General features: G+C 38.5%; 1 protein-coding gene across 6 annotated transcripts in view; it reads right to left on the bottom strand.

The window, feature by feature from the left end:
• DIP2C (DIP2 acetate--CoA ligase C (putative)) overlaps window positions 1-27395 on the bottom strand; it is a 308220-nt gene that overhangs the window by 86389 nt on the left and 194436 nt on the right. For 5 of the 6 annotated variants that reach the window (XM_014257423.2, XM_005528520.3, XM_088053085.1 and 2 more), the window contains 6 exons: window positions 26901-27110; window positions 20659-20790; window positions 19179-19298; window positions 18067-18264; window positions 8417-8508; window positions 4531-4641 (listed from right to left, as the gene is read on the bottom strand). In XM_014257423.2, coding sequence (XP_014112898.1) covers window positions 4531-4641; window positions 8417-8508; window positions 18067-18264; window positions 19179-19298; window positions 20659-20790; window positions 26901-27110 — 863 coding nt within the window. The remainder of the gene's footprint in view (window positions 1-4530; window positions 4642-8416; window positions 8509-18066; window positions 18265-19178; window positions 19299-20658; window positions 20791-26900; window positions 27111-27395) is intronic. The other variant, XM_088053095.1, reaches the window with a different exon arrangement.

Below are 27395 nucleotides of genomic sequence, written 5' to 3'. Positions count from 1 at the left end.
AACACTAAGAAAGATGTCAAGGTATATTTCCTTTGGACTAGAGTTCTTCTTTCTATAAAAAAATATATGACTGGGACAATTTCACCATCTTGGAAGAGATTGATATACCTCCCTGGCTACTGTTAAAGCTTTAACAGCATTTCAGGATTTAATAAAAAGAACTCCTGAAGAACAGTTTTTACCCTGTATGAAGCATCCTTTAAAAAAAATCCCTCAAGTGTCCTGGAGTGGGTATCTCCAGATTTCCTATGACAATACACAATTCTTCCAATCATACTGTGAGAGCCAGCATCTGGAAGAGTACAGAAATGTCTGCTGGAAGCACACATAGCATTAAATCTAATAGGATAGGAAATAGCATTTTGAGAGAGAAATTAATTTTTACATGCTTTCATGTCATACACACCCTGCTACAAATTCTGCCTATGATAAGGAAGCCATGAAGATCTGTGAGGGATAGATTTCCTCCTATGTTCACAGCATGTGACTGAGCATAACTGTAAATGTGCTTGGAGGACAAAAATGTTATTTTTAGATTAAAAACTGATTAGCTCCCCTGACTGTATCAGAGCAGAATAATAATATTTTTCACGGTGCCGATCAAATGGAAAAAAACATTGACCTAAAAAATATAAAGAGAAAGAAACCAAAACCTTATTTTGAAATCTTTTCATGAGGGACATAGTAAATCACTGTTGGAACTATAACTCAACATGTTGAAACTCTCATCTCATCTACTTTGACAGCACATTCTATGACACAGTTTGTAATTCATATCATATCACACATACAATGAAAGTTTGTAATACTCCAGCTTCAGACAAGATTAACATAAGTGACAGTTCTGAAGGAAGAGATGCTGTATAGGACACATTGTTTGCTAATGTTTGGGAAACATGATCAAATTTGGAGGGAGACTACTCTGAGAGAACAGAGCCTGTAAACCAAGGGATGATGATTAGTTCTAACCATTTTGGGGAGTGTTGGTGGTAAAGGTAATGGTAATGCATGGAAAGGAGAAGAAAAAAATGCTGCTTGTTCTATTGATTCAATGACTGCAGAACCCCTGACTGATGTTTTTAGAATGACGAGCTGGTTTGGGATTTCGGTTTTTAATTTTAGATCTGACGTTCCAAGTCTAAAGAGCCAAAACCATGCTGCATGATTCCAAATTTTCAATTTTGCTTTGCCAAACACTAGGAAGTGTTCTGGGAATAAAACTGGAGAATGCTGCATGGTTGCTGGATGTTCAGACAATCCATCCCAGATGCCAGATCACACATCCCCTGAAGTCCTGGGGGTATTCCAGGTATGTCAACACAAAGGTAGGATACAGAAGGAAAGAGCAAGGCAAGATGGACCTTCACCTAATAATGAACTGGGAAAAAAATGCTGTCAAAATCTTAAAAAAATAACAGTTATGCTACAAAGAAAAGGGAATACACACAAAATCTATGTGCTGGTAGAGCAAAAGCCTCTACTTCCATGTGGATACAGATGTCTGCAGAATAATCTGTAAATCAAAAGTTTACCTGGCTGAAAAAATTACTGCCCAGTTTTAAAATGCCAGGGACAAAATTCTGCATAAAGGTCTGAAAAACTCATCTTTAAGAAAATGTAGAACCGTATTAAAGCTGCTAATACAAACTTTTAATATTAAGAATGGCTGCTAATATAACTACTGAAATAGCTCATCCTGTATCAGCTTATTATTCTGTAAGAATATAATATAATTTATAAAGAATAGAATAGAATAGAATAGAATAGAATAGAATAGAATAGAATAGAATAGAATAGAATAGAATAGAATAGAATAGAATAGAATAGAATAATTATATATATTATAATATAATACAATAATTGCTGGTCTATTTGCTAGTTCACATCTCTGTCTTCCAGAAAGCAACCCAAAAAATGTCTACTGCCAGAATGTAATGAAGCATGCAGAAAAGAGAACAAATAATGGGAAAGCATAAAAGAACAGTCTACACCATTGTGTGATGACAGGAATGACATCTTCCCATGGATGCCAGAAGCAATCCACTGCCATTTGACCAGGCAGAGGTATTCCTTCTGGGACTACTCAGAACACGATTTTCATCTCATTGTTTCCACTCCAGTTGCCTTTCCATATAAACAAATGCAAAGATATTTGCAATAGTATATGCTGTGAGATTGCATAGCTTTATTTATAGTGTATAGATCACATTGCTTTTTTAACTGACATCACTGTTATTGTGTTATTAATTTGATATTTAAACATTGGGGAAGAAGATTAACAGTCTGAGTTTGTAGATATTCCATTATATAAATATATATCTATACTCACACATGTGTAAGTGTATATTTATATATCCATATAGAGACACATAATTAAAAAAAACAAACACCCAAGAGGTACAGCCAAATTAGGGAAAGTTATTCATTTGACACAGAGTATTTACTTGGACAGCTGGATTTTACAGATTACTGGATGGATGTGGTATCAGATATTCCAAAAGAAATCAAATTTACACCTATCTATGTGCTTTAAAATGTTATTAAACCTCAGAAAATAGTAACAGGGAAAGACAGATTTTTTTAACCCTCAAAACCATGTCGCTTCTTTATTTTTTTTATGAAATGAAAGTGGATTTACCCATTTGAGCACTCTGTAAGACCTTAAAATGTACATACTCTGCTGGTCTTATTTTGTTGATGCATATAAAATCTCTGGTTTTTATCAAAATAATGCACTGTGTTATGCAACTACCTCAGACTAAATGCACTGCCCTTGGATGTGAAGGCATGATGAAAGCCCAATGCAAATGCTTCTACAAAAACCACCATCCTCGTTCTACAGCCATCTCATTGCTCTCAAATACAACATTTTACAAATGAAACAGTATAACCCTACTCCCCAAAGCAAAGGTGGTTGATTTCCTCTCCTGTTGCATGGCCTTTCCAACTCACCTGTATCTTTCCTCCAGTCCCAGACAGTTGAACCTGGGGCACATCCTGTCTCCTCTTTCCCTTGGTCCTTCCTTCTGCTCAGTGTCTCTCAAATCTGCTCACCTGGATCATGGTCTCTTGTCTGATCCACTCCCCTCCTCCATCTCTCTCTCCTCCTGCACCAGTTTATCAACTGCCCCTTCCTGCTGCTCCCACCCCTTCTCTCCCTGACACCTTCTGTTTCACCATGGCAGGGGCCCACCACAGAAGTTGGCTCGAGAAATGTTGAGGTCAACTCAGCTGCCCAGAGGTGAGGAAGGCTCAAGCAGGTTCATTAAGGAAGGAATCTCCAGATATTTTGAGCTGTTAATTGGCTGTGTGAGATGTCCAAACTGCAAAGTCTTTGTGAGGGCTTACAATCTTGTTCTCATGGCTTTCATTTGAAAGGCAGGGTTCCTGTCCCTGAAACAAAGATTTGAGCTTCTGCTCCAGAGTACTCTAACACTGGAACACTTTAAAGAAAAGCTCTTGACAACTGAAATATTGAAAATGTGACCAAAGCAATACATTTGCTCAGCTGTTTCCTTGGAAACATCTCATGGCTTCAGTCAACATATTCCAAAACAATTTACTTCTTAAAAAGAAAGGTTGTAAAGATTAAAGAACTTTATTTGTGTGGACAAGTCCAGACCAAATAATTGAAGTAAGGCATTATTAGCAGTAGCTAATAAAAACGAGATTATACAAGGGCTATGTGGGAGCAGCTAGACATGGTAAATTAAGGGGATGTGACCAAAACAACCCTTGTAATTAATAAATACATTTTACTGTATTTACAGCCTTCAAGGCATACATCCTCAAAAAACAATGTAGGTTCTGCAAAATCTGTGTAAGTGACCCAGCTGTGGCTCATCTCCACCACTGATCCCCCTCCCCTCACTGCCCCCAGACACTCCTTCCAGCCGGAACTGCTCTACCTGCCTCCTAACACTTCTCTGGGATATGGGGTTGTATCTTTGAACCAACACTGATTTTGATTAGCAGTGGTCAGCTTTATCTATCAATGTATGTTCTGCAGCAAGAACTCCTGAAATGAATTTGTTCAAGTGCCACCCTTGGCAGGGGTGACCATGGTGACAGAAGCTTTGGGACACATATGCACATATAGACCCAGGAGAAGGCGTTTCCATAACAGCTTTGAAGTAGCACACACAGCACCAGTGGCATTATAACATAGCTTGGGTTGCAGAGACAGGTGGAAAATCAGCAGTTGTTGCCAATGATTCTTTGTCAGTGGCCAACACCAGAAGGCTTTAAAAGGCAACAAAGATAATCCATCAACGACTGGCAGAGCTGTTCTCTTGAAAAAATTTCCTCTCATTTTCCATGCAGAGACCTGCATTTGCTGAAACTGCAAGCACATCTTCAGATTTTCAATCACAAAAAAGAAAGAACTATATATAATTCACCGCACAATCCTGGTATCCTCAGATTCAGAGCTAGCCAACCACAAAAATGTACTCAAAAGCTAAGTTCAGTTGTGATTTATTCTGATGTATGTACTAAAATGGATTATAGAGAATAAAGTCAGTTCCCCACCTTTCTTGTAAGTGGCACTTCAATAGGGACGGGGACAACTTCCGCAAGCAGGCAGCCATAAAATGCCACCATGAAAGCAGCAGGATCATTGTTAGGAAACACGAGTGTTACCTGAAAGAGAGAGATGTACGTTAAAAATGCTTTATCCTAGATGTCAGATAATGATAATTGGAGTTTCCATGCTTCCTTTTGGATGGAGATGATACCAGAGCACTTCTAAGACAGCTATTCAAATACCTAATGACAGATGAATGAGGAATCAGAAAGAATTTATTCTGATAAATATTCTTTTTATGAATATTTTCACTCAGGATGTAGTTAAATATTTTCATGCTACATTGTTTCCCACATTGACAATACCTTTTATCTGGTTCTGAATTAACTGATTGCTTTACTGGAGTTAAATAACCTAAGTAAAATGGAATTAGAAGGATTTTAGATTCTAATGTAATAATTTGAAGTTACTGAAACTGAAGTGTACTGGTGACCAAATAAAATTATCCAGACCTAGATGTCATTATGCCAATCATTAAAACACTTTTTTGTTTCCCTACACTTTGCCTTGTACAACAGTTTAATTTTAGGACTGTCCTGCTGTCCCAGTGTAAAATTTCTGTGTGCTGTGTGCACACAAAAAACTGATAAGTAGAAGCACATGTCATATCCAGAGCTGGCTGTATCACATGCCAACCTAGCTGTGGATTTGTTGAACTTAACAGCTTCAGGGCTAGAGAATTATTTAGATAAAAGAATGCCCAAACCAACCACAAATCACCAGAATGCTCAGTAGGTGCTGAGCTGCGCAGCTTAACTCCTACGGGCCCTGCCAGAGGCAGGACAATGTCTGAGATCCTCCAAAAAATAAGGGAAAGGAGAAGGGAGGGTTCACAGCCTTGCTGAGGATCCAGCCACTTCTGAGAGCCCACAGCTCTTGTTGCAAGGGCAGGGAACAGTATTGCTCTCACTGGTGAATGACCCTAAGGCTGGATCCTCTCTGCAGTTTTGTTTCATTTCAGTCAGACGGGCATTCTCAGCTCATGTCCTAAACAGCTGTGACACAGCTGGTAACTCCTGCACAGTCAGCTCCAGTGGCATGCAAAGGCATGGCAAATGATTCTAAACCTCTTTCCTCTGGGCTCACACACAGGACAAGGTTGTATTATCACCCTTGCAATTTGCTGAAACTACTTAGCAGCTCTTGAGTTTTGACTGCTTCAACATCCATTGGAGTTTTGTTGAAATAAAATGTTCCATCTATGCTCCATAGTTCAATTACTAGAGATTGTGTTTCCAGAATTTTCACACGGCTTCAAGGATAGTCACCTTCCATATACCAACTTGATTTATTCAAACTAGAAGAAATCTAATCAGCCTTGTCCAGGTGGGTCCAAAATATCTCTGGGTTTTAGGCTGAAGACTTTAATATCATAATTCTTTAGAGTCAGAGCAAATACACTGCTACTTTATCTGCATACTTGCACATGAAACAATCCAAGTGCTGGAGATGGCTGTGCAGAGCTTACTATGTGCAAATGGAAATAAAGGAATTTTGCCAGGTGCATGGAGGGGATGGTAGAGATTGCTGAGCCCAGCAAACATCTGAAAGATCCCAAAATATACTTTGAGGGTTCTTGGGTTTTGCATTGGTCTTTTCTTACACAAAGGCAGTGAAGGTTTGGCTGGGAATGTTTGAAAAGGAGCTGACGGAGGTGAAAAAAATCTCACCAAAGTCCAGTGGGAATGAGGCATTAACTTCCTCTCCAAAAAACATTAATCACTAACAGACTCGTACCAAATAAATAAATAATGCATGTAAAAGCAGAAAGGGATAAGGCTGAATGAACAAAATCATGCAGTGTATATTAGCAGATGAGAATCTGGTTAGCTAGTAGATATTTCAGAGAGCAAGATTAATTTCCAGGCAGCTGTCTGGGGTGATACAAGGTTAAATTTCTGAAGTTACTGTAGAAGGCAAATGCACTTTGCCACACATAATACCAGAAACAGGGAAGAAGATGCAGGCACATTCATTTATTTTTTGGCTCAGAAGAGTGAAGAAGAAAGAAGGTGAGGTAATGGTAGTGGTGAAATGCAGAGATTGTATTGACAGAAGGTGTTTTTAAAGGGAAAATATAAACTATTTTATACATATCAAAATAAAGAAACAAATATTCTCATTTGGAAAAGGCCAGACATATGTGCCTGCATTTCATTTAGCATTTAAAACTGCCTTTAAGTGTTGTCACACAACACACATTACGTAGAATAAAGTCACCTTCAAAGAGGTCAGAATGTTTTTTTTGTTATTACAACAGGGGTGTAACAGCCAGAATCAGCCTAGAGCATCAGCAGTGCTGTAACACCTCATCTTCAATGTGAAGTTGCCTCAAATGATCACGTTCCTGTTACACAAGGATGTCAGGCAAGATGTTTTTATGAAACAAAGCATATGCTTTCAGCACTCAGCTACAAACATTTGTTTCACTCTAATCTAGGCTGATTTATTTTAGATGAGCTACAATTTATACCTTACATGTCCTGTGCTAGCTAAACTTCCAGTTTTCATCCTGAACTATCCACAAATCCCTTCTTGCCAGCGACTGCTGCAGAAAATGACTACGAAGATGGGCAGGCAGCACACAGTAAATAAGGAGAGGCACATTGCCCATATTTGAACTTCATTCTTTTGGAGCTTTCTGGATGGACTGTTCTGATGTGTACACTTGAACAACTTGCTGCTTCTGCTGTTGCTTAGAGACATACTTGTAAGTCAAGTAAAAGAGAGTCTTCAGATCCTAGTCCTGGCTGAATGCCACTGTAGGAAGCAATTTAGATTAAGCATCTAGAGATCCTTTAGTTAATTTCTTTATGATTTATTTCAATAAGAAACACAGGAAGGACTGTCACTTTTAGGTTTTTTTCTCTTTTTTTCTTCTGGGAAGCATTAATTCATGCTCTCATTTTTGAAGCCCTAAGACATGTGTAATACAAGCAGACATGTTTCTCACATGTGGCACAAGAGGATCAAGTGAACCAACAGTTTGAGAATTGCTATCAGATGCTGGAGGGGGGAAACTTAATCCCACACTCACAACTCTAAGCACTATAGCAGGACTAAAATTTGCATTTCTGACAAATTTGTTCTGGAATACCCATTCCATGGCTTAGATCCAAACTGGAGTGGGACCTGTGGAATTTTCTATACACACTGGCAGAGAAAACGAGCAGCAGGATAAACCAGCCTTGGCAGTCAAAGGGGTAGGTGTGTAAGTATATTAGCAAAACCCTAGGATGTTCTTGTCTTCATTTAACATCTTCAAGTGCTACCTCTGCAACTCTTGCTCTCTCTGGGCTTTATCCATCTACTTAGATTCAGCCTCTAGCAGTAGCTGCATCAGACTTGGACGTAAGAATGGAAATATTCTTTCTGTTACCAGTCAGCATCATTTATTTATTCAACTGGCTGCCAAAATGTGCTGACTTTGCTTGTCTTTGTCCTCCACAACACTTCTCTTGTTTCTACCATCTCAACAACTACAAAGTCATTAGTAAGTAAGTTTTTTATCCACATGACACCTCCAGGCTCCATAAGCAAGCTTTTTCTAAACAGACAGTTGTTCAATGACCAAAAATCACTTTCCATGGGAATGTTTATTGTTGATGTTGCCAGAACTTCCTGTCCAGAGGGTACCTGCTCACGTTACTTATTATGCAGTTCAAAACATGTCTGAATGATCAGTCTTAGGGAAGAAAGAGCCCATTTCAGCACCCTGTCCTACAGCCCATTACTTCATTTCACTAATTTCCTGTGAGCACCCCAAATACCTCATTTTCTCTTTGTCAATACTGGATTTGAACTGTTACAAATAATCATTGAGATACTCACCCTGTCTCCAGGTCGTACCATTGGTTCTTGTTTTGTGCCTAATTTATGTAGTATATTGTAAGCAACCTTCATACTTCTGGTCCAAAGTTTGCCTATTAACACAAAATTTTCAAAATTAATATAAAAATTCTTATGTTTTACAAGATTATTAAAGAGAAAGAATACCTGAGAAGTTGAAAACACACAGTAGGAACATTTATATTAGTTTTCCAACTAAATATAATACCACTACTGGGACTAGTGGAAATACAAATACTTATCAGAAGTTTTCTTTGAACTTCTTTTTTTAAGACAGCAGCACTTTAAAAACAAAAAGAAAAGTGAGAAAGCTTTCTTTATGGCAGAAGTTTCTTACTTTGGAGGAAATTGTATCTTGACTCTGAAATTAACTGTTAGAAGAGGCTGGTACATCATCAAGTCCAGACATCACCCTAACATCTTAGCTGCAGAAAGCTGGATACGGTGCATTTCAGCATAGACTGACCTCAAGGGTATGTTCATGTTTCATCACAGCAATTGTCTCACCAAGGAAAAAGGAAAGGAGTCCCAAGAAGCAGAGGCAAAGAAAAGAAAACCCCAACAAACAGAAAACACCCCACAGCCAAAGGGGCACACTGAAGCAGCAGGGACCCTCTGAACCTTAGTACATCCACGTTTAATCCTGGACCTTCTTCCATTTAACTTGGCTTTTCCTTCTCACCTGCTCCCATACCCTCCCTTCTCTGATTCCTTTCACTTGTCCCAGGTACTCCTCCTTACTGTCTCTCTTCTCCCTCGCTTCACCTTTCCACCACTACTCTTAGCTAATCCTTACCAAGTCCCCATCCCAAAACTCAATAAAGAAAAATTCTCTCACCAAGGCCTCTTTGCCCACATAACAGGCCTTTCAAAAATCCTTCAGGTGATTGGCATCTTTGCTCTTCCAGATGCCCTTTGTTTAGAGACTGTGTTACTTCCATGTGAACAACACCAAGTTTAACAAGCCCTTGTGCTTGGCTGGCCCCCAGGTACTGTCTTTAAGCACTATTCAGTCTGACAGAAACAAATCTTTAATTCATGCCCACCAATAACTGAAACAATAATACAATGACAATGGATTACCTATGGAGTTCAGCAGTTCAGGCCCCCAAACACGCAGCATTGCTATTTATAACTATGCCAAGCAGTTGCTATAATAAGTTCCTCTACATCCTGGTTATAAAATGCAATACTACTGAATCATTTTAAAGTTCAAATCCAATGTAAATATAAAGTATGATGAGAAGGCCAGATTTTCCTTTTATCCCACTTAAGGAAAATTGGAAGGGTCACTGCTGCTTGTTATGGAGAAAGTACTAAATGCAATTATTTCTTATGAAAACAGTAATATTTTATCACCAAAGTATGCTTTCCAAAGTCTTTAATTTATTAAAATTACTCCGGTATTTGCATGTTGAACTGTCTTGTTGCTCAGAAAGGAACACAATTCTGTTTCACTGGAAACTCAGCACAGATACAGGAATATGTCTGCAGGATTAACTCTCACAGAACTATGACAGAATTACCTGCAGTTGATGGAAAGACAGTTGTTTAAATCATCCCTGCTGCTACAGTTAACACTTGAACTTGACAAGTGAGTAGGATAAAAAAAAGATGGCTTAAGAAAGCAAATATTCTTTTTCATAAAGTTTTTCAACATTAAAGCTTTACTGGCAATAAACTTAAAAGAGCAATTAGTAATGATACAGAATATTGGAGGATGGAAATCAAAAGCCTGGCAAGAGTTCTGAATTGCAAAAGAGAACCATCTTTACACAAAACACTTTTAAATTTGAAATAGACATTGAAGAAGCTGCTGTGAAAAGTTATATCTGAGCCATAGAGATTAAATCTGTTAAAAGTCGTAAATTTACATTTGTGACATATTCACACTAATTTTTCAACTATCACACGTGCCATCAAATATATTCTTTAAAATCTAATGGCTAGTCATATTACAGTATTTAGATGCATTCTTTTAGAGGTATGCAGTACAATCCTCTCCACCTAAGAGTTCTGGATAAATGCCAAAATTAAATTCTCACAAAGAGAACTTAAGAAAATTAAAGGATTTTAAATAAGTTTAAACACATTTTGTCATGATGCTCTTTTATTGCCAAAATTTTGTCTCATCTTCTAAGACACAGATAATATAAGACTGCCTTCCTAAAGCCTCACCTTTCTGTTTGAATACACTTTGAACAGCACAAACATGGCAATAATATTTTCTAGTGCCCAGAAAAGACTCAAATTCTCTTTTACTACAGCCCTTTCCTTCTCTATTTAATGGTATGATACCAATCTGTGTTAAGTATCTGAGGCACACACATACCTCTGAGTATGAACCTGTGGAAAACTGGAGTGAAGCAGCTTGCTTGCATTCAGCTGGGAAGGGGCTGAAACAAAAAGACCCTACACACTCTATAATGTCACTCCAACCCTTGCAGGCTCTGCCTGCCTACAGCTGCTGCCAACTCTGCTCCAGTGTGGGCTGCCAGGAACCCCCAGGCACGCTCATGAGCAAGCAGAGCAAAGTCCAGACAGATCTTGAACTCAATTGTTCAACAGGAAGACTGTAATTTCTCTAGCAGGGTGTATAGCTGTGTTCCAAAAAAGTAAATTAAAAAAGGGCCACCAAAGGAGCAGTAATCCAGAAGCTGGAGCTAGGAATGTATGGATGGTCAGGACCAGATCAGTGGCTTCTGGATGGGGCACTAACTTCTGACCAGACATGGACTAAACCATGGGATTGTTTTGTCACCTTTGCTGCTTGCCCTCTCTGACCTGACACCAAGAGAAACACAAAGGCCTCCACATCTGCAGGAAAACAGCTCTGAGAAACGGAGGATGTCATAAAGAAGGAAATCTTTGAAGTGTTTCCTTCCTCGTTTCTGCCTAGGCTGCAATTCAGAGCAATTCTTCCTTTGCAAACTTGAGAGATTAGATGCTGCTGGGAAAAAAGCCGATTGCTGAAACCTCTCCCACAAATCCCGATGCTGCGGCCTTGCCGTGACCTCCACACAGTGGCACATCTGTGCTGTGGGAGTGGGAGGCCTGGAGAGGAGGTCAGCTGTGCTCCAGCCAAGGCTTTCGCTCTGAGACGGGGCTTAGGGCCCATCCTCGTGAGGGATAAATTGCTTCGTTACACGGGCTCCAGAGGAAATCTGTTTGTTACCACGGGGGATATGTCCCATTGTCCTCAGCCCGAGTTCAGCGTCTTGAAAACAAGACAAGTTCAAGTTGAGCTGCCTTGAAAACAGGGGAGGGGGAATGTAAGAAACCCAAGCAACAGCTTCATTTGGTAGTGAGTGGAGCAGCCCGTGTCTCAGCTCAGAGCCAGAGCTCCTCTTTCCCAGGCATGCCACAGGGAGCTCCCTCAGCCCTTCCTGCAGCAGAGCACAAGTGCCTGAGCCTGGAACTGCATGGCTGCTTCCCTGCTCTAAACACCAGACCCCATGAGCCCTCCTGCTCCTGACGTTCTTGTCCCCATCCCTACTGCAGCAGGGTCCTCCCAAACAACCTTCCTACCCACCACACCAGCACAGGATTTGTGCCTTCAGGCCCTGATCTCACTAGACAATTTGTTGCATTTGAAAAATGTAGGATTGTTATCTACAGAAATGTCCAGTGGTGTTTAAGGCACAAAGGTTCCCTCTGGAAGGGTCCGAGGCTCTGCAGACCCAGTGCTGGGACTTCCAGTCACACACACATATTGTGGGCACTAGATGTTTAAGAACATGAATAACCCCTCAGTTTTCAGGGCATAAAACTATCTCCCATACAAAGCAGACTGGTAGAGTTCCCCTAGCTAGTTTTGGAAAACAAAACCCCAGCAACAGGCAGCTGATACACACCTTGTTACTACTACAATTTATTGCCTTGTTCCTTCCTCCCACTGAACTGCTAATTGTGGTGCTGCTTTCCAAAATCTTGTATAATTCCAAGAAATGGTAAGAAACTGAGCTTTTCTGTCCATCTATCATTGCCTAACTTATAATTCCTTATTTACTGAAATAAATCATCTTCTAAAGGTTTTCACTTAGCCACTTCTGTCACTTTGCCAGAGTGCTGCTGCCAGACTCCCATGCCCTAGCAGCACGCTTCTGCAGGGAGGCCTTTCAGGTTCTTCACACACTTGCAAACTGAGCAGAGAGTTCCCACTGTCCAGTGAGTAACAGCAAGCACCACTCTGCCTGTGAATCCGAGCCATATCCGGCAGACATCACGTGCAGAAATGCTCGGCAGGACAGGATGGAAAACGGCATCTCGCCTTCTGGCAGCTGTGACAAACACTCTTAGCACCCATGTGGAGCTAGTCCTTTTTCTCCTGCCACTGGGGTTTTGATTTAGTTGAGCAGTATAAACTCTACAGAAGAAATTACATGTTTTTTTATTCAGTCATCTTTTTTTTTAAGTCTACTCAGATGGCAATAAAATTTAGCAGGAGAAGGTAGATAATACCCTGTCCCATCTGGTTAAGCAACACATTATGAAGGTGAAGGAAAACACAACACATGACACTGAGGTAAATCCCCTTCCTCTTCCTTTCCAAACCTGTAAAAGGACTAAATGTTTGTGTTGAATGTAAAGAAGGTCTTAATAGAAAAACTGTATCAGGGAGAAAACTCAGAAAACAAACCACACTGAATTTCCTGATCATCTTCAGGACACTTTTCAGAACCACACAGCACTAACTCAACAAAACCAAACCAGTAGTTGCTTACCAATCTCCGTGCACAGCAGCTGCGAGACTGCCAAAGTTTAACTGCAAATAATTTTGTCAAATATTTATTTTCTCAATACCACAGTAGAACATTCCTTGTATTAAATAGAAACAAGAGCATTTATTTAATCTAGTGTAAATTGCAAACTTCCTAATGCTATGCAGGTAAAGGGGCTTTTCTTTTGCTTTGCAAAATAATAGTTGCAGCTTTTCTACTCTGGTAATCCTTTCTTCATGAACTCTTTAGATCCAGCCTAAACATAAAAGGAAATTGTTGTTTTTTGGGATAAAAAATCCAAAGAAAAAGAACAAAAATGTTCTGTTGCAGAGAATGAAGGACTCCAGACACAATCAGAATAGAGGCAACCTTGCTAATTACAGTGCTTGATATTAAAGTCTGAATCATATAATACAGCAATTTTCAGTCTTTTTACTAAAGAAATAAAGGTTTAAAGTACTCAACAATCATAAGAGTAATATCTGTCGGGGGATTTAAACCATGACTATTCATACTTCTGTGAGTCCTGAGTTATTTCAGAGATAAGGTTGTGCAGCTACTTGGTCAGAAGCATCTTGAATCTGTCTCTCTCCTGCTGATAATTCCTTGTCTAGGATATTCTCACAGAAAGGTCAGGAAAGGGTGCACATTGCACACCAGGTGCAGAATGGCTTGGGGTTGGCTATTTTTGGTTGTTACCTTTAAGGTATGCCAGGATATCTCTAGTATGAGCAACATCACCTCTGCTGAGGCAGGATCTCTTTGGCCCCAAAATGTTTACAGTTGCTTAAAGTTATTTTTAAAATCAGCAATTAATTTGCAAACAAATGCCATTTGCCAAGTATTTCCTTCTCCATAGAATCCAAATGGAAGAAATAGTCCTCTGCCCAGAGTGTCACATCTGCTCTTTTTTATGAGCCTTACTGTCTCTAGCGGGAATCTGATGTGGGAAGTACTACATCAGAGCTACTGAAAATTATTTTAAAAAATATGATTACAGATAGTGTTACATAAAGGAAATTAGATTCTTTGACTCAGACAAATTTAACTGGTACTCATTTTGTTGTTTTTAACAATGGTTACAAAAAGAAGGCTTAAAACTTGTACATTGCTAAAGTACTTTCAACCCTTTACTTTTTCGCCAGCCTTTCTGTTTCTCCTTAGAAGAGTCACTTTAAGTAAGAAAAGTAGGTCTGATATCATAAGAACTATATAGGATTTAATTGTCCTTTATTCAAATTTCTCCTCTAAGAAATCACCAAGTGCTTCATTATTAATGTCCAAACCAGATGCCTCACTACTCTGATTAACTTTGTCTGAGCCAGAAATTGTCTTTTCTAGTCAGAGTTCAGACTCTCATAAAACCTGATAAAGACAAATTTCCTTCCCATATCTCAGACATTTCAATTTATGCATATTCAGTGATTTGATTTATAAAGGGATTGAGAATAACTAAGATGTTCTCCACTTAAACAAGTTCCCAAAGGAACAAAATATTTGAGAAATAAGTAATATTCATAGTGTTTCATTCAGCAGAAAGAATTTAAGAGTTTTGAGTACATTAAATAAAGATTACAGCTGGGGCACTGAGAAGAACTTCAAGAGCTGAGGCAAACCGCTTCAAACGCTTGAAAAAAAGGATCAAGTCTGCAATTGCAGACATTTATTATATCTAAAGTAATCTGAGACATGTGGAAAAATCCAGTCCTGACATGCTATGAAGACAAGAAGCTCAAAAACATGCTGAAAAAGACAGGAGATACAAGGCATTACAAATTTGATGAAGTCCTGCAGAGAAATGGGAGGGCAGCAATGATTTTAAGCAACAGCTGGAAGAAGAACTTCTTTGAGCTGGTTCCCTTCTAGTCCAGAAGCCCTTCACAAGCTAGACCACTCACCACCCAAAGCCACACTAACACATATCCACATCAGCACCCTGAGGGGCAGAAATCCAGCCCAGTATATCACACAAGGTGGTCCCTGCAACACTGATCCACCACTGTCTGCCACGGCAGATCATAGCTTGGCCTCTGGTCTGAGCCCTCAAAGGTGTCTCTGGAAGGGACAGCCAAGGAGTTGTGAGGAGGACTTTGGAGAAGTAGAATTTTGTGGACTCTCAGAGCTCCTTTTCAGCATGCAAGACCACCAAGGGCAAACTGGAAAGCATCCTGGATTGATGCAAGAGGCCAGCACTTTTCAAGGCCAGAAGAAAGCCTGATGTAAGAATCGAGACCAAGGTCACAGATGGGATGAGATTTCACAAAGCAGATGCAACAAAAGGCCTCAATTTGAAAAGATTTCCTCCTGAAACAACCTGTAAGATTTGGACTCAGAATGTCTGAAAAATGAAGAAAGAAACAAATGTCTGGGCTGTGTATGGTAGTCTAGTTAGAGCCCAAGAGATGGATGGGAAGGCAGTATTGTCTACAACAATCCACTAAAGAGGAGGTAATGTGTACTTGGTGCTAAAAGCATTAGAACTCCTGCTCAAGATGGGACTTGATCTAGCTGATAGCTACAGAGACACTCCTGGAAATCATCTTGGAAAGGTGGAAAAAGCGTGGAATAAGCAGGCAAACCTGCAATTCACCCACGCAGGAACAAAAAAACTGAGAATTAAATCCAAAGACATCAAAGAGAAGCCGCCTCCTAACTGGAAGGTTGGTGGACAAAGGAAGACAATTTCCACGAAGGTGGTGTGAGAAGAGACTGAAGCAAAAACTACATAGAAGTAAAAAAAATTAAGAGGAAGTGCAAGTGATGACAGCATCTCAAAAACCAAAACTCTGGAAAATTAGAATTATTCTTAAAGTTCATGAATATTTGTGAAATATACGAAAATTCCTGGCATTTCCTTAAATTGAGAAAAAACTTGAAAATAACTGTGGAGTACAAACTGGAGGCTACTAAAAATCGTCAGGGTTGATACTTAAAATTTTAGTCACCTGATCATAGCAAGCACATGAGGAAATTGAGTGTCACGTTAATACCATGTGGTAGGACTGTGGCTAAGCTCATCTTTCAAAAGTTTATTACTACCAGGGCCAGTGGAACTATGCACAAGGATAAAAAGTCATGAGTAGGAGTGTCTTTAATGATTTTGAGGCTTAATGTCTATTAATTTTCAAGTTAAAAACTGCCGTGCCTAGAAAATATTGCAGGCAGAGGAGGTGGACTAGCTACAGGAAAATCATTCATAAAGTTACCAGTGAAATGGCAGGTGGCTGTATTGTTAATGACATTTCCAAAGCAGTTTTCATTTAAGGAAACTACTATGGAATAGTGAATGAACAATTCCTATGAAAAAGAATGTCAGCATGAAATGCACCTAGCAGAGAAGAATTCAGCAAATCTATGAATGGTTTGGTTTGTAATTTATTTTATCTATAAAAAGAAGACAAAAAAAAAAAAAAAGAAAAAAGAAAGAACAGATTTTTTTTCTGACCTCAGGAAACTACTAAAAGGCAACAGGAAAACCACATCCCAAAGTGCTGCCAAATGAAAGGTGCAAATTTTAGTCTTACTTTTCTCAAGATTCAGGCAATGCAGAAGAGGAAAGAATTATTTTAGAACAGAGAAGCAGGCTAGGTGGCTCCATGAGCCATGCAGATATGTTCCTCGGGTTGATTTGCTCACCCTACAGCCTCAGGCAAAGCAGGACATGTGCTCAGACTCCCTGGACAGAATCCCAAATTCAGAAAAATGGTCTGATTCTCAGCAACAGCTTAATTTCCTTTCCTGTCCAATTTATTTAGGGCATTCGGTAGAGACATGACTTCTGCAAACATGTAATTGCAAACTTTAAAATTCTTCCCTACTTTCAAGTAAATGTCCTTAAGGAAGAAGAACATTCATCAACGTTGAATCATATGTTTGCCCCTGAAATTAAGTCACTTCTTAACTCTGAAGTACCTGAAGGGAAAATGTTTCATGCATGACCCTCAGCTGCAGAGGTTCTCTTATGCTTTGAAAGCCTTTAACTGTATTTGCAGTGCCAAACTTACAGCAGACTTTTTGGCCAGAGACCATCACTGAGTCTGACTCATGAATGGATATGAATGCTCAGCCCTGAACAAAACAGACAGACCTCTATATCACAGCATGTAACAACATTCTCTGCAAAGAACTCCAAGTCCCTGAGAAGGTAGAAATAAGAAAGCAAAATAATTTTTTATATCCATATCAATATCATACAGAAATGTTTCAACTCACTTTCAAAATCTGACATTCATAATAAATTCCTTTGAACATCTCCCAAATGTCCCCTGAACATCTCAAAATTAGAAGTAATATGGGAGCTATTTGTCAGAGATATCCTTATGCTTACTTTTATTTGGCCTTTCTTGGTTGCAATACATTGTCAGGCAGTACACATTGAACTACATGAACATAACAAAGGTCACACTAAAATATATCCTAGCAAATCTATTTCAAGGGGGTACATTTTCTAGTTGTACAACTAACCTATCAGGAGAAATAATTCAAATCACAGTTACTACAATGTCAGTAAAACAAGAGAAAAAATCCTATTAACTTCTTCAGGAAGCTGATGAATTTTGTAGACCAGGTTAGGCTTTTGCAGAACAAAGCCTGGATGATATCCAAGGGCAATGGATTTGGACATTAATCTTCAGGCAAATCTGACCTAGGACACATTTCTATTTAAAAGGTGGTTTCAATTTATAGTCTGTTATTCCATGGGTGTATCTACTCAGCTCTTTTCCTCTGTCTGAAATAAATCATACTATACCATCTCAGCAACTCATACTCAGACATCAACAGCTTCAGAGTTGTCTTACCCTACTCACAAATGGAACAGGTATATCATTACAAGGCTTTTTTCACTCTGCGCATTTACTACACACACTGAACAGAACACATAAAAACACAAATAATCCGAAGAGCGCTCACCATAAGTGAGAATATACAGTGGTTTTCCATTGGTATCCATAGTGGTTAGGCAAGGAGCTTTAGGTGAGATGGTCCCCCATCGCTGCAAGGCTGCTTCCAGGGAAGGCGGCCAGTTTGTAACCACACCTAATTGTTCCCCACGCATAGCCAACATCTGAGCTCCTTCTGGCTTTGGCTGGTTTGGATCTGGCTGTTGAACTTATGATTATGAAAAGATATACAGTTACCATGTAAATTCTATACCTTGTGTACACCTGTGTAATCAAGAGAATAAGTTACCTTTGCAAAATGTTCTGAAAACAGTAACATAGAAGAAGGTATTGAGAAGCAACAGGGAAATGTAACAGAATAATTTACTTTTAGCTTTAACACAGATAAAGCAATTTATGCACCTCAGGAATGAAAAGTCCTTGTTCTTGCACTAGCTCTACAAGAAGGGAAAGAAACTGCTGAAGCAGCATGTATATATTTATCTTCAAAATAGTAAACCTTTATTTATTCCTAAAGAGAAATGGAGAATACTTTTTCCTGAAAAAAATGCAGTAATGAGATGAACTGCAGAACTACTGACAAAAATGTAGTTTAACAAGTAACAGATTGATTTAAGTCATGTTCTGTTACATGTTTTCTTATAAATTCCTGTGATGACTATTTAAATTTCCACATCCTGTCAAATCTTAATTTTAAGAAGAATTTGTCTTTTTAAAAATAAGCTTCATTTATTGACTTTGTTTCTATTTTACATTTAGTTAATTTTTCATACTTCACTGTTACACAAAGGATGTGTAAAACATTTCAAATACTCCCTCACTAACAGATTTTCTTTTATTGGTGTTCCAAAGCAATGAATGCTCTCACTCTCTTCCCTACACTGTCTTCTGTAATTTCTTTGCAAGCAGAACCAGGATCTGAGCAAACAAGGGACATTTTTGACCCCACAGCATTATGTCCAAGCTTACTAGCAGCAGTTTCCACTGAACACCAATGGTTTTTTGGTACTTGCCAGTACAGGGAGGGCTTACTTGGCTTTCTAGAAAGTCAACGTAGGAGAGAAACATTTTACAGAGATTTAATAAGCGATCCCCAAACCTTTTGAAAAACAGTCATTTTACCTTCTAACAATTCCTCAAAGTCATCTACAAAGAACTCTCGTAATGGTGGTCGTTTGGGCCGTTTTAGTGTATTGACCAGCTGCTGAATCTTTGCTGACACTCTGCTGCTCACTGGTACTCCTGCAGGACAGGGATCAATGGAGACATCAGTCGACAGCTACACTGCACCCACCAGATGTCAAGTGGGGTAAGAAAAAGTCGAGGACTGCAAGGCCACCACAACTACAGTTTCATGCCATACTGTGACTCAAGTATTTAACATCAAAACATATAAGCAAAAAGGAACAATGATGCCTAAGGTAAATAAAACCAATACAACAATGTCAGAGCAAGGTTGCAAAATTAGAGGGGGAACAGCACACAGACTGAGGGAGAGAAGTGCAATGGAAAAAATGTCCCTACAGCAAATGTCAGTACCCTGAGAGAACTGCCTCAGCAATGATCAGTGAGAAAACTGGCGCTGGCCCTTCCCATGATCATTGTCCATACCAATATTGTCTGACTAGACTGCAGCCTGGTGAGGAGTGCAGGTGATAGGCTCTGCCCCATCGTTTATTCTGGGTTATTTTTACACTGCAGGGGATATCTGTCCAGTACCCATCTTAAATATGATTCATGTCTTTGTATTACTTCAGCATGCCCCTGTACTCTCTGAACATCCCTACAGTCAATCAATCCCACCAGCCAGCAATCTCCAAAGAGAGCATGCTTGCCCATACAGCACTTTGGAAAACACAGCTCTGAGTGGCAGCCTGGGCAAGGGGCATTCTTATAATATAGTCCCATCAATCACCTCCCCCTTGCTTTTCTCTAGTTGAGTGTAAAACCTCTCCAATGTGCATGTCATGTGTTCCTGAACTAATAGATTTCTGTCACTGCATTGCAGGAATTTCAAATTCTTACCCTTCCATAAGGTTGGCTCCAAAGCTTTTACCAAGTGGTATTTAGAGCTGAAGCTACTAAGTTTAGATGCAGTACACTTGGTCAACAATTCCATGCTGGCTGAAATATTATTTGGTAAGTTTTAAGAAAAGAGGAGCAGTAAATAAGGAAGGGTTTACAAATAACTGTTTTTCAAAAAAAAAAATAAAAAAAAATCTCAGAGAATAAAACTTCAAACATGTCAATTTTCAAGCTGTAGCCATCCTAGCATGTTGCATTCTTTGCCTTTTAAAAAAACAGACTAGCTGTAACCAGGCAGCATGATAATGGCAAATCTAAAGAGATTCTCTGGGAGTTTTTGCCAAACAGTTTCTATGGGGAGTCAGCTCTGCTGATTAAGAAATATTTCTCTATGTTATCTTCATTGATATTATTCATTATTTTAGAACTGTAAAGGTGCTGAAACTTTGTGTTTACAAGTGAAAGTGCCTGGGGAAAAGCCCACGAAGAACACCCAAAAAACAAGAGCAGATGCATACAGTAACCACTAAAAAGGTCAGGATACTCAAAATAACCCCAGTTCTGCTTTGTGACATACCATCACCAGTCTCCATAAGCTCAGCATTGCCATACTTTGGTGCCACCCGTGCCGTTGATCCTTGTGGTCTTTCTACTTGTATTGAGTGTTCTGAGGTGTAAGTGGTAACATCTGGAGGGGCAGAATGATTTTCTGTGAAAAGTAAGTTAAAAGGTTTAACTGTGTACCTCTAATGTCAAAGGACAGAAAAGCAAAAGGCAGAGGGAAGGAGACCATTTGAGGGTTTTTTCCCCAGCATATAAACAGGAACTCATGCACAAAATTATTATACTGAACTATAATGTGTAATATAATTTTAGTAAATAAAGTTTGCACTGATTAAAACAGGGCTGTATATCTGCAATCACATAAGCAATAGGCTAAAAGAATTATAGAATTAGGTTGTAGGTTCTCCACTGACATCTGATTTTACTTAAAGCTTGTGGACATCTGCAAATAGAAAAGACCCAGACAAAAACACTTCTCATGGATTATTGTGTTAGTTTTTCTAAGTAAAAAGAACACAGCATGTTGTAAATCACTTGCAAGTGCCAATGCATATCACTTTTATAACCTCTGTATTTTGAATGTGTCAGTTTTAGTTAAGAAAGGAAAGAAGTCAATCATAGCAGGTTTGGAAACCAGAGGCAAGAAATAAAATGTAAAGAAACATGAACTTTGCATTCATCATGGACACTTGCTTGTCTACTATTTTTAGACAGAGATATTTCAATTCTTCCGCATAACAAAGCCTTGCCTTCCAGAAGGCAAACACAATTTGGTCTGACTCATGCCAGCACTGCTGAACAATTCCACAGAGATAATCTCTCTCTTTCATGGCCTGATAACTCAGCATGCTACCACAGTTCGTCTTCCCATGTTTTCAAGTCTGAGTCTGTATTTCCTACATATTTGTACTCTTTTCATAGGTTGTCCCATAATTTTTTTCAGGTTTTTATCCACATTAGATTAGATGGAGACAAATGCCAAAAGCAAGTAACAACTTTTCTTTCAATTGACATAAATGATCCCCAGAAGCCTCTAAGTTACAAAAGAAGGCAGGTCTTCATTCTGCTGCCATGGAAGTGAAGAGAAATGTATTCTATTTAACAATAGGGTAACAGTCTTTCAAAATGCAAAAATTCTGGAAAAATGTCATTGTATTCCAATACTGTTTTGAAGATGTACTTCTTACTTAACCTTATCTTTAAGCATTATGGTGCTCTAAGAACTAGAACACCAACTTCTACAGTAAATTTAATCTCAAATATAATTTTAAAGCACTGTCATTTTTATGAGTTTTGAACTTTGAAACACTGTGATTCTTGTGCATTCAGTCCCAAATTTATGCACCATCAACACAGAAAACTTAATTGTTTTTGTTACACATACAGGAAAAGGATGCTAATAGATGCTTATTTTGCATACCTCTCATTTAAAGGTAGCATTTGACAAGTAATCATCACGCAGATTTAAGACATGGCATTAATGTCTGCAGATGTTATTTAATGTTTATATTCATGAACATCATAAGGGCTCAATCCTATCACCCAATCATATTATCCTGTTGAGGAAAACATGAAATGGCTTTTATTGAGCAACTCAAAAATATCTAACATTCTATAAGCACCCAGCTGGAGCTTTTGTTTCTGATCACATCCATTGTTACAATTTTACTGAAACAAACACCTTCTATTGTGCTATAAGTGACCAACTGAAGCACAATAGATCGAACAATGAAGCTTACGCTGGTAATTGCTTGAATAATGTCTTCATTTTAAATTTCTTGTCATTACTAACTATTTTAGACTCAGCACAATTTTTTGCCCTTTCCTGTTAAGTGGCAAGAACTTTTTATAGATCATGATTGTATTACTCAATAACTAAGTCAATTAAAAAATGCTGATGTTTATCTTTTTCTCTTTACTTATAATGCAGTTTTGCTATGCATATGGGAGATCATGACTAAGAAAATAATTGTACTTAGTCAGCTATTACTAACACGAGAAAGTAATTTTAAAGTGAGCTGTATTTGCTTACATCTTTACAGTGAAGTATTTCCATCTTTCAGACTTTACAAGGCAAAGTGAAGTGGAGTTAAAGATTTTTTTTTTTAATTTTTTTTTTTTTTAATGCATGGGGCAGAAGATACATGAGCAGGGATGCTTTCCTTCAGAACTCTATGCTGAAAACCAAATTCTTCTTTGTTACACATGGTGCTGAGCAGGGGGAAAGAACATAACAAGAGTCTTGCTCCTTTGTAGAAGGCTTTCCTTTTAAAGAAACAGTATTTGCACTTGAAGTTGCCTTAAAGAAACTCTCTTCCCAAGGTTGCCACCACAGTTCAGTCAAGAAGTTCTAGTGCTCTGGCTGTCCAGCTGATATTTTATCCAGAAGAAGAGGAATTCTAAGGTTTGTCTTGATGTGTTCCTTTATAGTATCTGCTAAACAGATGTCTTATCATGGCAGTATCTACAGTGCTAAGTTTCATCCATTCATAGATTTACAAATCTTCGCTCAGTTAACGTCTCAGAGTCAGGCTTGGAGAAATGAAAATCATACAAAGATTTGGTCCAATGACTTCTGAAGGAAAAGATAATTGTTATGTTATGTGAAATGCACCCTTTTTTTTTTGGTATAGAACAGTCAATCCAAACTTTGGCTATGGACACAATCTGTATATGTCAGGTAACTTGAAGAATTGTTTGAGGTTTCATTAAGAATCATGATCCTGACACATCTGTTCACTAAAAAGTAGAAACTGACAGCTGCATGACTTCAAAGCACTTCCTCCATCAAACATACATATCTGAGTCACCACCTATTCCCATCTCTTCCAATATCCTTGCATCAGGAGATCACAGACAGAACAGCTGTTTCCAGTTAAGGCTCCCTTCATTTCTGCCACTGGAGCAACATCATTTACCCCATTTCATGAAGATCAGAAAGTTCCAAAAGAGCAGAGCACATTCATGCAGGGATAAAGCACGTGCACTGACAAAGCCCCATGTCTGAGGAGAAGCAAAGAAGTGGAGGAATACTTTCAGTGGAGGTTTGGAAGCTCACATAAGCACCAGGTATTTGAAAAGTCTCCAGGAACTCAAAACGCATTCCTGCAACACTGTACTTGAAGAAAATGCAGCTTTTACTCCCAAATAAGCTGTCTCTTCTGGTTGTCAGGGAAGAGAAATCCAGAGTCAGAGATGCAGCTTTTTCCATTAGCTAGATTTTTCTTGTATTGATGTCCAGGTGACATTGTATTTTAAACTAGTCTCCTGTATAAATTAACATTCCCCCTCAGAACACAAGAATTTCCAAGTTGTCTGAAAACTATCAGCCATGCTTATGGTACATGGTTTTCTATTTATTTGATTAGCAAGCTATGTAGTCTTTAATGTGGATAGAAGCCTTTGATTTTCAAACAGAAACATATTTGAAGCATATGAAAGAAACATCAAATGCACCTATAGGATCAAAACTTTGAAGTGAGATGATTAATTTTATATAGATTTACAAAGATAGGGAAGCCTTGTGTAATTTTCACTGCATGACCTTTGTGAGCTTTGGGGTGTGCTTTCTGTCCCTGGTTTTTATATACATAGAAATTCAAACCATGTAATATCAAAACAAGAAAGCTTGAAGATCTTAGAAATGTGCACAGTACTCACCCAACGAACTGTCAGAACATCAGATATTTTTTACAGATTTCAGTGGTTTGACCTCTAAATTCAAGAATTACTGAAGACAGTATTACAAAAAGTATCAAGTATTACAACACTGTGATACCTATGCTAAAGTAAAGGTTTTGCCTATAGCTTAATGCAGACTCCTGAACATCTTAAAGCCGAGAATAAATATTTAAATTACATCTATCCCAAACTAGAACTTCGGCCACAATAAAGCAGCAGTCAAATTAAATGAACAGTATAACATTAAAAGCATATCATAGTTTATGTAAATTATCCAAATTATTCACAAAGATAACTGATTATATTATAGCCATAGCTTTTTATCAAATCCCTTTTCAGGACTGCATTAGTATACGCAAACTGAAAATAATCTCCCTTTCATTCTGTAATGCACTCTGGAGGTAAAATCCTAGTGGATATCAGAAGGGAGGGCTTTCTTGGGTTATCATTAAGGTCATCCCCATTGCACCTTGAATTTGTATTTATCAAAATTGGCACCTTCAGAGTATGGCCTTACATATATACAGTTAATTTCTCTCTTGAAGGCTGGTCTGTCTCTGGAGAATAACTCACTCGACCAAACAAACATCAAGCCATGGTAACATACGTTCTTTGTGACCAAGGACAAACTGTCTCTGATGGCTGAGGAGCCTTAAGGAACAGGATTACTCTTCTCCCTCATCTTCTCTCCTAACCAAAGATTATTTTTCATCTACCATCACTGGCCCACTGCCTTGGAAAGAACCAGGCTTTCTGTAGATACTTCAAATCTATTACCTCTTAGAATACATTTAAATGCAAAATCAACCTTCTTGGATGGGAAAGAAACAGAACAGCAATTTAATTTCAAATTCTTAAAGAATGCAGCTCACCCTCATGAAGAATACATATTACAGTTATCAACTGTGCAGCTTCTCTTACATTTCCAGTGATTTTAGCAATGACTGATGACAACCGTAAGGTCCCAGTCTCATTAATCATATTTTGTGCCCAAATGACCTTTACATTACTACACCTCAACTACTGTCCGAGAAGAGATGCAATTTAAGGCATCTTATTGTCAGAATAAATGAAAATATGCATACACTGAGGTAAGCTCAACTGCTTCCTTCAAAGGCAACATCCTTCTAGTCAAGGCACAATAAAACACGCATAAGAAATAGTAGTTTCCCTCTTGTGCAGAATAGTGCCATCTTAATTTAGCTCTATAAATGCTGTATTATTTACCACAAACTCAGTGATTATAAAAGATTTACTGTGCCAGATTTAAAATAACTAAAATGTCAAATTATAAAGAAGCTATATTTAAAGACACATTAAGACTTTGTGTGTGAGTAATGCAACCTTTCAGAGTTTGGATAAATTTAATTCTCTATGCTATAATTTCCTGTAGCATTTCAAGATGAAGTCACAGAAAATAATCAAATGCAATGATTAATGTGTTCCAAATGTATGTGTTTCTAAAACCAGGTTCTAAGCATTCATTTAGCATGAATTTATGAATACAATACAAGTTCTTCCCGTGACTGCAATTCAGCAGTTCCAGATCATGATGTGAAAATACAGGTGTTACATCAAGTTATACTCATAGCAAAAACCAAGGGATTTGTATTCCCAATCCAGCACATAAAATCAGGAGCTCTGAAGATGCTTTCATATATCTGATGACATATACTTGAAAAGGAAATGTCAGGTGAAGAACAGTCACACAAAACTGTAGTAAGACAGTAGTAAGATCACTTTATCTACTCCAACAAAGACTTGCAACAGTTTTCAGCAAGAGCCCAAAATACAGAGCCCAGCAAGAACATACCCAAAGCAAAGGCCTTGTATGAATAAGCAGCTGAAGAGTGAATGGAAACCAAGAGTTGCTTTCCACATATCCAATCTAATAGCTGCCTCATGTTAATAAAGACCAGTGTCAATGGCACAACATTCAGAAATAATGTCTGTGAAGCTTAGCCCTAATGGAAAGAAAGCTTTGACTTCCTAGGATCTTTCCAAAGGAAATAAACAAACCATTAATAATAACAGCTCCCTTCTCTGATGCTATATAATGATCTCTCCCACGGAGTATAATCATTAGATATCCCAGTTCAAGCATTCTAAATTCAATTAAGGGCAGAAAAAATATGTTTAAGAAGTCTACTGTTAACAGAATTATCAAAAATCACTCAAGCTATGTAATTAAAAGTGGTGCACCAGTGGGGGAAACTCATATGCAAGCAATCCCTAATGATGCATGCACTGATTTTCCTTACTGATGAATTCCACAGAGACCTTTATAGTGCCAAGTAATGAAAGTCATGCAACTGTACATTTTAAGGTATTTGGTAACCAATAGCTAGATCCAATTTCTCACAACATAAGCTTACCCCCAAATCTAAAGTGCTATTTTTTCCTGTCTTGAAACAGGAACATAGGACTATTCCTCCATGTAATATATATAAAAATATTAAAAATCAAAGAAGAAGCTCAGGAAAGACTTTTGTAAGACTTCATATAGCAGCATCAACTGAATGAGAGTCAAAATTCATGGTAAACTGGACACAATAAACACATCTGTATACTGACCTATATGTGTTTGAGCCATAACATCAGCTAGTCTGTGTGCAGCTCCACTGCCTCCACTTTGTGTTGAGGAGGAGGAAGTGGTTGATGTGGTGGAGCCATGGATCGCTTGACTGATCCAATGTTCCATGTTTATACTCCCCTGGCTTGAGGTGGGAGTTCCCTGGGAGTCGCCCTGTACGGAGCCTTCATCTTCTGAACCAGAAGAAGTATCTGATAATTAAAAACAGCTTGTTAACTTGCAGTGCTCCAGGGTTTTCTTAATAGAAATAACTCATATTCATATCAAAAATCTCAAGAAAGTGCCATTAAGAAAATCTCAGGAAGGTAGGCAAACATAATGAGAAAGGTACAGTACTGAAAGCCCTGAAACAAGTCAGTTGCTAGCTATGCACCTCACCTGCTCTAAGGTCATGGCATGTGTCTTACTGCACAAAAAAAAAGATAATTAAAGTCTTCCTTTACAATATTAAACACAGAATCTTCTGAACATCTCCA

The sequence above is a fragment of the Pseudopodoces humilis genome, chromosome 1 (genome assembly GCF_049639895.1).
Source record: "Pseudopodoces humilis isolate 2021_Gansu_Grassland_sample_001 chromosome 1, ASM4963989v1, whole genome shotgun sequence".
In the NCBI taxonomy this organism is placed as follows: Eukaryota; Metazoa; Chordata; class Aves; order Passeriformes; family Paridae; genus Pseudopodoces; species Pseudopodoces humilis.
This window is presented reverse-complemented; position numbering and strand designations above follow the sequence as displayed.